Genomic DNA, 15,409 nt, shown 5'->3' with positions numbered 1-15,409 from the left:
TGTTGTATTTGTTGCAATTTTGCACTTTTGACAAACAGTCTGAGATATTTGAGTGTTGTGTGTAATAAAACAATACTCTTTGAAATCATAATCGTATTGCATTGTTTTAAACACTAAATATTTTACTTAAAACATTCCTCAGACACTTATTCAGTTATTTATAATATACGTTGTTCAAAAAAATCAAAAGTAGTTTCAATGTAGCTAGCTACTTTTTGATAGTAACTTGTAGTGTAGCTAACTACTTTTCCAAAAGGGTAGCTTGACTGTAGTTTAACTACTTTAACTTACGAGTAGCTTGTAGCTTGTCAAACTACAGTTTCAGAGTAGCTTCCCCAACACTGCGTACTAGCATACTACTCCTATTATATAGTAGTATGCTTCTCCGAATTCAGCCAGTCCTTTTTCTCTCCAGAATGAAGTGTTTTGAACTAATTGGTGGAGCAAATGAATCACTCACTTATAATAGGCTACACAAAAAGTCATTTGTCGCCCCCTACTGGCTTAACGATGTAAACTGCTGAAAGAATCACTGAAAAATCAGTGTATAATAATAATATTTTGTATAACACAATTGCCAGGACAGGACAGCATAATCTAAAAAAGATATACCATACTTTATCGGTTTTAAAAAAAACGTGGTCACCTCAGGACGCCGGCCCATGTGAGGCTTTGCTAGGCCAAGAGTCTGAAGAGTGTAAGTCAAGTGCTGCTGTGTGAACCCTATAATCTGTCTATATCCCTGCAACCATATGGAGGGAATAGAGAGAAAGGGAGAGAGGCTGGAACACCTCTGCTTGCCACCATTCAACCATAAAAGCCCACTGCCAGAATAAACCTGCACTGCGACACAGACTCAGAGGACAGGGCCTTGACTCGCGTTCTATTAGTCCATTTAATTATGTTTCGAAAGCTCCTCTCTGTATGACCCCTACAGCAAAGGCAAAAGCGCTCTGCTGCCCTCTGCAGGTTCAGAGGTGATATTACACACGAGAATCATACGCACAGCATAAATAAAGCAGCACATCAAGGATTGATTTACATAAATCATTTATATGATGTAGCCTGTAGATCTTCACCCTTTCTTCAGATATTATTAAAAATGTGTTAAAGTTTTTGTAAGCATATTGTATAGTTGTGCTTGGAGTCAATTGTTTTATTTGTGATAACGCAATGAAACATGCCAAAATGTACTGACATCATTTTTGGTCAGGCTGGAATAAAACAAATTTAAACAAATGAATATATGCAAAAACAAACAAGAACCAATGAAAAATGTATCACTTTTTGCCACTACTGTGTATATATATATGACATATACAGTATATATATTGGATATTTTGAAGAATATGGGTAACCAAACAGTTGATGGACCCCATTGACTAGTATGAAAATAAAATACTATGGAAGTATATATATGTGACATTTAAATATATGGAATTATCCATGAGGATTTCAACATACCTGCTAAGTTATATTTCATTCTCCCTGTTAAAAGTACCAATTACACAGAGAATTATGGTTTATTTAGAGAGCTATTTTTACATAGAGCCTTGGGGAATCACATCCCAAAACGTACACACTTCTGTAGCGCAGCAGCCTGGGCCGCCTCCAGACTGCAAACCAAGCCTCGCAAACTAATATTCTCACGCAAGCACCAAGCACCTCACGCAGGGCAAAGCAGGGACACAAACCTTGGAGACACAAACAAACCTGGAACTAGCATGCAAAATTAAACACCGTGCGCAGGACCAGATCAAAGATGCAGAGACATCAAGAGCCAGAGAGAGTAAGCGAGAGAGAAATAAAGCTTTCCATGTTGAGATAGGACTACTGCCCAGCTGCAGGGAAAGGCTCCATGTGCTAGGAGGTCTAGGCCAAAAACATTGTAGGGACTCTGTGAAGGCTTCCCTGTCTGGCCAGAGGCCCATGGGTATATTGGAATATTGAGGTTCTATTTTTAATCTGTTTAACGAGAGACCAGAGCACAAGAGATTAAATCTGGACTCTGAGTTGGCCAGTTCAGCAGAAACAGATACAGTATATCTAGGGATAGAGTGAAGCCCAGTTGTAAAATCTGTGTACTCACAGATCTTCCATCCTCATCATCATCAATTCTCAACATGCTCCTCTGGTACTAAGAACAGAACAAACAGACATTTAGAGGGGAAAGGGTTGTATAAATTGTGCATGTTGAATATAAATTGTGCATGTTATGCTTGTCGTATAGCCTATATAAAGGGTCGAATATAAAGTGTATAATCATAGAAAATGAGAATTAACTCAACAGAATATTTATTTTTAGTGGTTTAAAATCAGATGATTGACTTTAACATGGAATGACCTTCTTAAAGAGACAGTTCACCCAAAAATGAAAATTCTGTCATCATTTACGCACCCTCAAGTTGTACCAAACCTGTATGAGTTTCTTTCTTCAGTTGAAGATAAAGGAGGATATTTTGAAGAATATGGGTAACCAAATAGTTGATGGACCCCATTGACTAGAATGAAAATAAAATACGATGGAAGTCAATGGTGCACCATAACTGTTTCATTACCCACATTCTTCAAACTATCTTCTTTTGTGTTCAGCAGAAGAAATAAATTAATACAAGTTTGGAACAACTTGAGGCCGAGACAGAATTTTCTTTTTTGGGTGAACTATCCCTTTAAGGTGCTGTCACATTATTGAAATTTCAAAAGCAAAAAAAAAAATTGTGTAGCCATGTCACTGAAAAAAACATTGGTGTAGGATTTACTTTGGAACAATTTTCAATCAGAAATAAAATTTCATAAATAGGCTGATTAAGAATAGGCAAGTAACACACTGAAATAAACAGGACATTTTGAAGTCAAAAGACTGAAATAGTGTTTTATAATAAATTTTTCGCAATGTATGAAGCAAAGTGCACACACTTTGCACACACTTTCAAGTCACTTGAACACGATATGAAATCTGCATGGGGAAATCGTTCGCCTTCCAGTGAAATTCTCAATCGCGTGGATTCCAATAAAATTTTTATTCATAACTTTTCTCAAATTTCTCGCGGGACATCTTTTCTTCAACAGTCGCTCATGTCGCCAGCATTTTGTCGCTGAAAGTCACAGGTGGTATATGAATTTTTTTTAACACTTGACACTTTGAGAAAATTGCTTTGGTTTTTAAAGGTATAGCGGAGGATTTTTCTGAATTTTAGAAAAGAACTGCCCTCTCCACTTTTTGAAAAAATGCACATGCGCAACACTCTACCTGCTCCCGAGAGGGAACGCCTATTAAACGTGTGTAGACGTTTAAGTGTGTAAGTGTGTAGATTAAACGTGTGTAAACAAGTAGAAACTTTGCGACTGAGGCATCAGTGGGAAGCCCAACCTGTGTTTTGAGCGCACGCCATCGTGTGAATCGTGTGCACGAGCACGTACGACGGCCTTACGTAAACATATCACCAGAATGATTGACACTTAGGAGGACCAATAGTCTTGATGATCCACCCGGAAAAAGAAAATCCTCCGCTATACCTTTAACTAGGGGTGTAACAATTTATTGTGTCACAATAGATCGCAATACAAAAATGCAACAGTATGTATCGTGGATAGTGACAATCTGTATTGTATATATTTCACCCAAAATGAAAATTACTGTGTGAGACAAAATTTAAGTTTACAGAGTTTTAGTGTCAGTTTTAAATATATCTAGTCAGAGTGTAAACAGAGTGTAAGTGCATATTTGTCTAAAATAATTTTGTATTTTCAGTTTCAGAATCATGAATATTCTAATATTCTAGTGTTACCATTGTCCTGTGCATTGGGTTACAAGCACCAAGTCATTTCCACCCCCAATGTAGGCTAATACCAAATTTAGCATTTGAATCAACTGTACATTTTTGTTAAACCTTTACCATGTCTTGGAGTATAGCGATAATATCGTATCGTGAGTTCAGTATTGTGATATGTATCAATTTGTGACGTAAGGCTATTGTTACACCCCTACTTTTGACCCTTTTACAATTTATATAAAAACTTGCTCAACCAATAATTTTGGGCAGGACAACCTGTTTGACCAAACAAGGGTTTTTATTTTATTTTTATTTTATCTTTTTTTTTTTTGCAATAACCTACCATTTGGTACCAAAATAATAGCAACTAATGCCTCGTTTCCACCGAGCGGTACAGGACAGTATAGGCTACAGCAGGGCTCAACAATGACTGTCCGATGGCCAGGTCCATTGTGAACGACGCTCGGAACAGTTGATGGAACTTTCACTTGCCCAATCGGGCCAGTGCTCTAGGGGCAGGGGCGCTGCTAAGGGGGTGAAAGTTAGGATGATTCTAAGGGCCCACGCACTTTTCGATTTTAATAATGGAATGGGTACGGTAGGGGGCCCAACCTCATATTCTTTCATAGGGCCCAAAATTTCTAGCGACATATATCGTCTATGATATCGTTATTGTTGATTTAACGATCTGAGATTATCGAGTATGTCCCTCACTACAAAAAAAACAAACAAAAACACACCCATTGAGGGCACGCATACACTATGTGATGTAGTCTAGTTAGCTTAGACTAGCGCGTGCACATTTAGATTGAACTTTTACTGCGTGATTTATTCAAATGCATTTAGAATGCCCCCACATTTTAGACATCAAATCGCCTGTTTAGCTGTTTTCCGCCCACAAAAATACACACGACACGGTGTATCTTTACTGAATGAATCAGTTTTTTGAACGAACTAGCTGAATCAATGATTCAATGACTCACTCATTAAGACAGTAAAATGCTTCCTTCCTGAATGAATCAGCCGTTTGAATAAATCGGCTGAATCTCAATGACTCACTCATTAAGAGTGACTTGCTGCCACCACCTGGCGGGTTTAATTTCACATTTATTAAAGGGGTGGTATAATGCCCTAAATATTTCTCTGATGTCCCCAGAGTGTGTATGTGAAGTTTTAGCTCAAAATACCCCACACATATTTTTAAATAGCATGTTAAAGGAGTGGTATAATGCCTTTTTCACAAGATGTAAAATAAGTCTCTGATGTCCCCAGAGTGTGTATGTGAAGTATTAGCTCAAAATACCCCACAGATATTTTTATATAGCATGTCACTTTTTGAAGGTGAGCAAAAACGCACGTTTTTGTGTCTGTTCCTTTAAATGCAAATGAGCTGCTGCTCCAGAACAGAGGGCGGAGCTTCAAGAGCTGTTGTCCTTTTACCTCACACAGACATGCACTGAAAATTTCTAAAACTTTTAGGCTTTTATGTTCAAACCGGAGTCAGACAATGATGGAGAGGCTCAAGAAGTGACAACATGTAGAAGCAACAGTAGACATTTCTGAATGGTTAGTTGATGAATTTATGTAGCTTATGTGTAGTTATCTTCTAGTCATTGATTAGCATATTCTGTCATGATAATCTATAAATTGCATTTATGTAAATTTCAGGGTTAGTGATGTCACTAACCCTGGAGGAATGTTGTGTAGTCCCTACCAGCCGTTTGTTGTAGTCCTTAAAAAATTATTTCTTTAAAAGCAAATATCTCCCTTTGCTTTAAACTTTGAGCGTTGTAACTGTGCAGATGTTGTTTATGCTCAAACAGAAACATTACACACTAACTAAAAGTAAAAAAGTGAAATCATAATCAACCACCCCTTTAAAATTGTCACTTTTTGAGGGTGCGCAAAAACGCACCGTTTTTGTGTCTGTCCCTTTAAATGCAGATGAGCTGCAGGGGGCGGAGCTACAACAGCTTGTGTCCTGAAAATTTCAAAAATGTTTAGCCTTTTAGGTTCAAACCGGAGTCAGACAAAGATGGAGAGACTCAAGAAGAAGTGACAACATGTAGATAACCTTTCTGAATGGTTAGTTGATGAATTTCTGTGTAGTTATCTTCTAGTCATTCATTAGCATTATTCTGTCATGAATGTTCCGTGTTCCGGGGGCGGGGTTTATGTAAATTTGACATCAGGAGGAACGTTGTGTAGTCCCTACAGTCATTTGTTGTAGCTATTTCTTTAAAAGAAAATATATCCCTTTGCTTTGAACTTTGAGCGTCCTGACTTTGCAGATGTTGTTTATGCTCAAACAGCAACATTACACACTAACTAAAGTTAGAAAAGTAAAATCATTATCAACTACTCCTTTAAAGTATCGTTTCATTTTTTAAATAATTTAAAATAACAGTATTTAACGTTTTGTATTTTCAACATTTCATAACATTATTTATGCATCTTTAACTGCTCTTCACTGATTAACTTTAATAAAGGTTAATAGTTATATAGTTATACATTAGATTATAAATTGTGTACCTGAAAATCTGTTTAAGCCTACTTGAGAAACCTGAAAAGCAGTTTATTTAATTTATATGTTTGTTCTGTTGTATTTATTTGTGTTTATTTATATGTGTTATTGCTCGTAATTTGATTATTTGTTCCTATTTTATTACTTACTGTTTAAATGAGTTCATCTAGTAGCTTTTGGTGTCATAACCTTTTACATGTATAAAAAATAACGAAAACAATACTAGGCTTATTTTATAGGCCCATTTTCTTTTCTTGTACTTTAGTAATTTTTTGTTGTGGGGCCAGTGAACATTTTGCCAGGGCAAGTAAAAATTGTAACCACTGGTAGAAAAAATCCTTAGTGTTGAGCCCTGTACAGTACAGTTTCGGGTTTCGATTCGGGACGGTAAACTCTTCTGACGGGCATTTAAAAAAAAAAAAAAGATAAGAAGACATAATGTATATTCTTTATATCCCCGTTCTAAAGCATAAATTTGCACCAAAAAGTCATTACACGGTCATCACTTTTTTCTTGCACATTTTATACAGGCCACTTCTGGGATGGCGGGATGGGGATATTTCACAACCTAACTCTAAGTTTTTCCTTCCTCTCTTTTCTTCGTCTTAAATTGGCCATGACTTCTATGTATTGAGAGAGCCACAGCGTATATGTGCCATGTGCTCTGAGAACATACTGTATATATCAACAGCAGTGTGTGCTGGCGGACGGGTGGTGAATTTAGAGACTGCACTGAAAGGTCAAAGGGACGTCCAGCACCCAGCCCACCATATAAATAATAACCTAGACATACACTGCAAGAGGAAAAACAACAACCAAATGATTAGGAAATAAAATGTATGTTAATAAAAGCGTTGATCTGACATTTTAAATATAGTTGTTTCAGTTCGTTCATATAACCTTATTTGATGTTGTATCCATAGATACATCAAATCTAATTTAGTTTGAAAAGTGGAAGGTTAAAGGTTTTATTTTGATATTCATTAAATATGTGTAAGACCTTCGCGGTTCCGCTTCAATGCCCTTGAAAAGCACAGAGCCAGCATATGAGTATCCGTTTGCATGACAGTGGATGATCACACTAAAATTAGAATATTGATCAAGAGTGGATCCATATCAGTTATGTTCCTGTTGCAACAAGAAGGAAATATTTCTAGAAAGCTCTTGGAGGAATGAGACTTTTCCAAATGGATAGCCTGTGTGCTTTTCCAGCTCTGCGTATGAGGGGAATGTTGAAGTTGACTGTCACTTTCTCTCACACTGAGATGCTAATTTCACACCTTTGGCAGAAGACAGAGAGCCTCCTAATACTATGTCTGCAAAGATTTATCTCAGCAAATATCCAGGCTTGTACATATAGACGCTTACACGTATACACACTTACATGAGCGTACGTTCATCTCAAGAGCTTCACTATAAACATGGCTGGTTTAAAAGCTTTACTGCAAAGTTCAAAATTCACATTGTGTGAACATTCCCTCAGGCCTTAAGAAATAGACTGACCTTCAAAGCTAAGCTCCTTTTCTATTTTACTTCCAAGTAGGCTACACATATAAAAAGTCACAAAATTGTTCTTGACCAGTTTTTACAGCTGATGTCCTTCACATTGATAAATGCAAAATCAAATGAGCAAAGGTACATTTTAAAAGGTCATTCGAGGCATATTTTGACAGAATATAGTTCATTAATGGCTGTGGGCAATATTACTTTTGAAATTGTTACACTCAATCAAACACACACATTAACACAAAGCCTACTGGCATGTGCACTTACGCATACACACACATAATACATCTATGGATTCGATATTTAGTGGTCTGCACGTATCAGATCAAACTCATTTTAGCTTTATTGGTGAGTATAATGAATGCTGTGACAAAACTGTAGAACGCCAGCTTTCTTATTACCGATGAAGAAAATGCCAGTTCAGATGTCCAGGAGAAGTATGCACTTCTTCATTCGAAATACAATCTTGTTAATGACAACATTGACATGATTAAATTAGGAGGACTAGATGCTGGTCATAGACTGAATACTCTTGTAACTCCATGAGATGTATCACATCTCCTAAACTATTAATCTATGTCGTGGATACTATGTGTATAGTAAATATAGTACACAAATAATTAGAAATCTATATTAGAAATATAGATCAGCTTGCAGTGTTATTCTATAATAGACTGTTAGTATAATCACATACAGTATATGATGTACATTTGCATAGGCAACAAAAAGGCTCTCCAGGGAAAACTGTTTTGTGTTCACTTGAGACCGCAAACAAAAATAGAAATTAGTGGATGTTCTTACCTGAGCCCCACATTAAACCCTCTTCCTCTGGCTGTTTCCCGTCCTCACGTTTCCTCTTTCTGCCTCCGTGGGTCTTTCCACTTGCACCCTGACACCACAAACTCCTCGTAGAAACCCTCGCTGGCATGAACAACAGAGCGTCCGGACCCGGTACTTTGAGGCTCCGGGGATATTTGGAGCCAAAATAGTCCTGATGAACTTACGGGAGTGTCTCCTGCACAAAGTATCGCACAGTCACATTTCCCACTTTTAGCCCATCCCACACTTAGTCTCACCACACTGAGAATACAGGACAAGTGCAAGAGATTCCAGCAGATAATCACACCAGGACAGTAATAAGTAAGGACAACTGTGTGAGGAAGGAGAGAGGAGGAGAACGAAGAGGGAGCGGGTGAGAGAGGGAGAGAGAGAGAAGAGTCAAGTGTCAATGAAAGCACAGATCGGGATGGAGAGTGAGAGAGGTACAGACTGGGGAATGTTATATGAGATATATATATGATAGCTGGGAAGATGTAGACGGCCTGTGACAAAATGCAACTGGAGCATCCAGGTCTTATTTCATAATATGGACAACATTGTTGTTTTTATAACATGTGATTTTTACATTAGAGCTTCAAAAGTGATAAATGGAGCCACTGATGTTCTGCTTTCTATGTTGATGGAACTGCTGAAGCTTGGGAATCTTGCAACTAAGGATATGAAAGAAAAAGCCATGCAAAGTGTATTCAGTCAATTCCATCCACTCTATGTTGTACTTATGGACACAGAAATGTATACATACTTGTATATGCACACATACATCTCAAGAGCTTCACAGTAATCTCAAATCTCAATGGCGTCAAATAAATCTTGCTAGGGAAGACTAAACAAAAGCGATTCATTCCGTCATGTTAATAACAATATTATTAATATTATTTAATATTATTTTTTCAATAATAACAACCAACAACAATTAGTATTACTATTGATAAAATAAATATATATTATTAAATATTATTTATTTATTTATCTTTCAATAAATAAATAAATAAAACTTCCGCGTTTTACTTTTGAAGTTTGGGAATCTTGCAATTGGAAAATTCCAGTCATGTTGGAGCTGCGGCACATGACTGTTGGGGATCTGGGTTCGATTCCGGTCTGGGTCATGTCCCAATCACTCGCTCTTTACTTTCCTGTCAGTTCTGCAGTGTCCTGTGTAGTAAAGGAAAGAGCCAATGAATAAAAAGACACATTTCTGCCATGCAATGTAATTCCAGAAAGTTCCATCAAGCCGATTAACTTCTCCTGAGCGGGCAACTGCAAATGAGTGACAGCTCCGGTGTGGGGTCTCGCCTGAAAGGAATGCGCCAAATGTCATGTCTGATGTGAAACTCTAGACTGAATATTAAGTGACAAACTATCACCACAAAAGAGAGAACAAGCAGCCGTGAATCTTCCAAATCTCACAAATCATTTCATGGCAAAACCTCGTTTAGAATGAATATGACCATCCTAGTTGAGTGATCTCACGTTCACCTTTTCAGACAGATTAACATATTAACAGCAGAATTTGTTTGTGACAAACAAAAACAACCTTTAGGGAAGTTCCTATCAAATGAAGGGCAGAGAGGGGTGGAGGGGCCGCTTTTTGGAAGTGGTAAGCACATTTCAACAGCCAGGCGCAGTGAGATACAGTTACAGAACATGGTGACAGCAGCAGGGCCTTTCCCTATACCAGTCATAAACAGCTTTCAAATGCTCACACCGCAAACCATTAATGTTGTCTGCAACTCACTATGATCTCACTTTATGGAGTATGTATTGGCTTACGGTAATTGGTTAGGAGAAGGAGACACGACTTGCTGAGGCCTCTAGACTCAAGTTTGTGTCTAGTAATTGGCTTATGGTGTGCAGCCCAGGGAATCCACTGAACTATGTGTGCAGCCTGTAGCGGTTAACTACATAACACAGGAATCTTTATAGGGCTTGTTAAGGATTATGTTTGACATGAGGTCTCCATTCCAAAGCATTTACTATTTGGTTTTATAGCAAATAAAATAACTTAATTATCTGCTTGATTTGGAGTCAATGACGCAAGACTCGTAATAATTTATTCAAGAATATTTAAAAACTCATATAGATAACAACTTAATTTTTTTAGGACATTTGGTCCAAGAAAATGGCACGAAACAATACAAATACATAATCTATCTATCTATACATATACACTTCCATGATTACGTTGATATACTTCCATGATTACGTTATGTCTTTTTGGTGTCTGCACTAAACACTTTTGGCCCTAGAATATATATATATTGATTAACTGACTCTAAAAATGTGTAAATAAAGTGCAGTGTAAACACACACACACACACATATATATATATATATTCTAGGGCCAAAAATGTGTAGTGCAAAAAGATATAGCCTATATAAGATATCTTAATATTTACACTGCACTTTTTTCTTTATTTACACATTTTTAGAGTCAGTTAATCCAGACTTTTTTGGACATTTTTAGTGTCATTGACATTACTCTGGAAACAAAGCCTGTTTTTCACTGAATTTTAATTTGACTATCACATTTCAAATTTGTGTTTCTGTTCGTCCAGCAGAGGGAGACATCACACTACTATTTCACATTGACATTGTTTCAGTGAACATGATTATAATTTTAATGCGAAATGTTTATTCAAACAATACTATACAATAAAGATTGATAATCTACATGCGTAAAATCACAAATTTACTCACCAGGTTTCAAGATCTTGTTTTACATCAATGCCTTTCGTTGCTCTGACAGCTGTCAGCGATTCATCAATCAATAATCAAAAGCGCCCAAACAATTAAACAGCCACACTCAAACAGGTTTATAGTGAGATGGAGAGTTTCAGGTAATGTGTTCTGTTTGAGCTTCAGAAATGTCGAACGCAGAAGTGATTGCGTCCCGGCTTTTGACGTTTAACCAGATGTATAGTTATGAAAAGCGTCTACAGACGTTTTCCGAGTGGCCTTTTCGAGAAGATTGTCAGTGCACACCAGAGCTGGTGAGTGCGTCAGGAAAAAAGAAAAAGAAGAAGAAATGAAGAGAGAAATAGACTATTAATAAGTTGAAGTCGAGATGACAACAAATTAGACTGTGTTGAGTACAGGGATTTCAGCAATTGAGTAATGAGAAACCTCTCTTCAGATGGCCAAGGCAGGTTTTGTGCACTGTCCTAGTGAGAATGAGCCAGACGTGGCCTGCTGTTTCTACTGTCTCCGAGAGCTGGAGGGCTGGGAGCCAGAAGACAACCCTTGGTGAGCTCCTGCCTGAAGCACACCTTTACAATCTATCGGCTTTGTTTTTCTGAGGACACCATTTATTGTTCATTTATCTACACTGTTGTAAACTTGAGGTTGTAGCCTAACAATTGACTGTGTGGAAAAGGGGAACACTAAATCAACACTTCTTTTTTTTTGACCGTCCTTGTCATTAAGGTCCGAGCATGCCAAACGCTCCCCCAATTGTGCCTTTCTCCATATGAAAAAGACATTTGACAAGCTCACGGCCATTGAGTATTTTCAGCTGGAACAGGAGCGACTTCGCATCTACATTGTAAGTGTGAATGCAGTTCTGGTGTAGATTTTATGTGTTGTTGGTGATGGTCTACCACTATAATATTGCATGATTGATTTATCAGTTTTTTTTAATATAGACCTACTTTTTTCAATTGTATTTTCATTTAATTAATAATAAAAAAGAGTATTTACTTTACTTATTTTTATGTAACCTCCCCTCTCCAGAGGAAGATGGGTCACCGGAAGATAGCCTACTTTCGTGATGAGGTGGAGACCACAAGCAAAAATTTGAGAGCTCTTATTTGATATCCAGCGATTCAAAATTATTTTAACGGCATGCTTTATTAAAATTTTCACCAATAAATTCAATATTTGTATGTTCCATCCACCAATTGTTTTTTTGTTTTGCCACTGACGCTGCTTTGGACACTTCTGAAGCTTTAATTAAAAAATTACTTGTGTAAAAAAGAACAAATGTGTTAATTGGGAAGCATCCCTGTCCCTTATGATTTCACCTACAGTATCTGTAAGTGATGTTTAACATAACAATCGTATGTATTCAACACTAGTTATGTAGCTCAACTTGACACTTTTTCTCTCTTGTCAGACCTCCTTCTATCCAAACCTTGACCCTGGGCAGATGGCCCCAAGCCCCTCCTTCTCAATACCAACTGTTGCCTCTATAACATCTGTCACTGTAGATTGTAGTGGAGTTGGTGTGAACTGTGGGTAAAAAGTCTACCACTGGAGGCCTCAGAGGGCTCTGGTGCTGAGGATAGTGTTGTGAGGTGCAGACAGGAAAGAAATAAGGTCTTAGTGTTGTTGTTCTTGGATGAATCATTTATCATCATACTTTTAAAATAAAATGTGAGGCGTTCTTTAGTGATAACAGTATAAACCGAATGTGTGTTTGGGATGGGGTAGGCGAGGGATTAGGGATGCTATCCCATCTCCCCCTTCCTATGCCCTGGATTACCGTCTAATGCAACACTCTGGACACTGAGCCCCGATCAACTGCTTAATTCTCCTTTATCCGCTCGCAACAGAGCAAATAGAAAAATAAGACTTTTTATATATATAAAAAAAAGAGAGAGATGATGTAACACTCATCTAGAGTATGAGTTTAAAGGAGACCCCTTAAATTCTCAAAATAACGATGGTCTGGAATCACGCTTTTGATTTCATGTAGTTGCATCATTATGTGGAAGTTTCTTTTTCACAACTTTTAAATGTTGATTTGTCCAGCAGCTCCAGTCTATGTGCATGCAGGCGCTATAGGCATTTTGGATATGTTAAGTCTTTGCTAATTCAGTTAGCATTAACAATTCGTTTTCAGTTAGCATTAACAATTCGTTTTTCTGCCTTTCATCAATGCCCACATCACATGAGCAGCATTATGAATATTAAATACTGGTGCACAGTCCATCACTTCCTGTCTCATCACAGGGAGTGACAGGTGTCCACACTCCACACTGACTAGGGCTTCTCCTCTCAAAATGTGGCATATGGACAAACTGACAGATGTTCCCAACAGAAAGTTTACAACCTGAGAGCGCCATTGGGGCCCATCTGTTGCTGTGCGCGGGTCCTCCCCCTCGGCTCTCCTCATCTTACACCAGAAGAGGCTCCGCCACACACCCCTGCCTCACCTCCGCTCAGCATCCCCTCCTTTCACACATAAATCAACTCCCACCCCATTCAGCCTTTATGACACACTGAGCCAAATTAATGCTGAGGGACTCACCTGGAAGAGCATAGATTAGCTCATGCAGGGGCCAAACATACTAAACAAAGACCTATTCTGCCAATGTTAGGACCAGACAGACTGTTGAGAAAAGAAAAAGTATTTAAATAAATAAAATGCTTATGGACATGGATAGCAGAGATAGACAATGATAAATGCAAATAATAAAATAAGTGATAAAAAAAATTAAGTCTTATTATATTTATATTCATGTCACATTATTGACGTCATAAGCTGTTTGTCCAAACTCACTGTATTCAGAATAAGTAATCATGTGATGTTAATAATTCTGTGTATTCGTAATCATAACTAATTAATTAAATGTATTAAATATGAAATATGGAAACAAATGATATTAAATATATAATTAATATACTATTAACTTAATTTCATGGGCTGTGCTACCACTTGATGTCCAGAAACAGTTGAGATCCATGGCTGTATGGAACCCTCATTGAAAAAAAAGCAGGGACACTCTTATTTATCATATAAATAATTTTATGTAATTTGGCCAAATTCGTCAGTAAACATATTCATCAAGTATATTTTAAACAATGCCTCAAAACACAAATATATGTATACACTTTTTGATGTTCAGAATAATATTTGTTGACTTATTTTGTGTATTGTCAACTGGCCGTTATAAAGTGAACTTAAAGCGCTTTAAGACTTTTCCATATAGTGGACCTCCATCATCCTCTGCTGAGTTGTACCCACTTTAGACTTACGAAGGGCACCAGTACATTCAGGCTTATACTGTATTCCATAGCTTAAATAGATGATTATGCATCTCTCAAATCTCTTTGTGACCTTTTCCCTCCCCTTTTCCGTCTCCTTCTTACTTTTCCCATCCGTTTCTCTTTTACTCTCCATTACTTTGCATGGCAATCAGTGTGAGCTAACTGCAGGCTCTCTCTCACACAGTCGGTCCCTCCTACCTTGCTTTCTTTTTGTGCCTTCTTCCATAGGGACCCCCATCTGTCCCTCCTCTCCAGCCATTGTGGGGGCTCAAAGCCAGGCCACCTCCACAATGCATTGGGCGTGTAGAGGGGGGAGGCAGGGTAAACATGACAGCATCACCATCCTATTAGAAGCTCTTTAACTTTGACAACCCAACACTCTCACAAAGCTCTGAGGAGACGAGTCTCGCCTCACAATGTCACTTTAATGGCTTGTTCCACCCTTCTGTGAACTCTAACCTCCCTTTACCTTTCCTCTGCTGTGGATCGTCTTAGTCTTTGGTCTGACCTGAGCTCACTGAGCAGGTGCACTGGTGAAAACCATCTATCCCAGATCTATCTATCTATCTATCTATCTATCTATCTATCTATCTATCTATCTATCTATCTATCTATCTATCTATCTATCTATCTATCTATCTATCTATCTATCTATCTATCGTTCTATCTATCGTTCTATCTATCTATCTATCTATCTATCTATCTATCTATCTATCGATCTATCTATCGTTCTATCTATCGTTCTATCTATCGTTCTATCTATCGCTATCGTGTATCT

The 15,409-nt window shown here is 37.7% G+C and overlaps 2 protein-coding genes across 2 annotated transcripts in view; one reads left to right on the top strand and one right to left on the bottom strand.

Moving 5' to 3' along the window:
• znf385a (zinc finger protein 385A) overlaps nucleotides 1–9,033 on the bottom strand; it is a 78,901-nt gene extending 69,868 nt beyond the window's left edge. The window contains exon 1 of the mRNA XM_084428340.1: nucleotides 8,605–9,033. Coding sequence (XP_084284466.1) covers nucleotides 8,605–8,731 — 127 coding nt within the window. The 5' untranslated portion in view covers nucleotides 8,732–9,033. The remainder of the gene's footprint in view (nucleotides 1–8,604) is intronic.
• Nucleotides 9,034–11,397: 2,364 nt separating this feature from the next.
• Nucleotides 11,398–13,196, top strand: birc5b (baculoviral IAP repeat containing 5b). The gene is made up of 4 exons (XM_084428092.1): nucleotides 11,398–11,633; nucleotides 11,777–11,886; nucleotides 12,067–12,184; nucleotides 12,373–13,196. The coding sequence occupies exons 1-4, from the start codon at nucleotides 11,508–11,510 to the stop codon at nucleotides 12,451–12,453; spliced, it is 435 nt and encodes a 144-aa protein (XP_084284218.1). The 5' UTR covers nucleotides 11,398–11,507; the 3' UTR covers nucleotides 12,454–13,196.
• Nucleotides 13,197–15,409: the final 2,213 nt, after the last annotated feature.

The sequence above is a fragment of the Rutilus rutilus genome, assembly GCF_951802725.1.
Source record: "Rutilus rutilus genome assembly, chromosome: 13".
Taxonomy (NCBI): Eukaryota; Metazoa; Chordata; class Actinopteri; order Cypriniformes; family Leuciscidae; genus Rutilus; species Rutilus rutilus.
The sequence above is the reverse complement of the archived record's forward strand: the minus strand, read 5'-3'. Positions and strand labels throughout refer to the sequence as shown.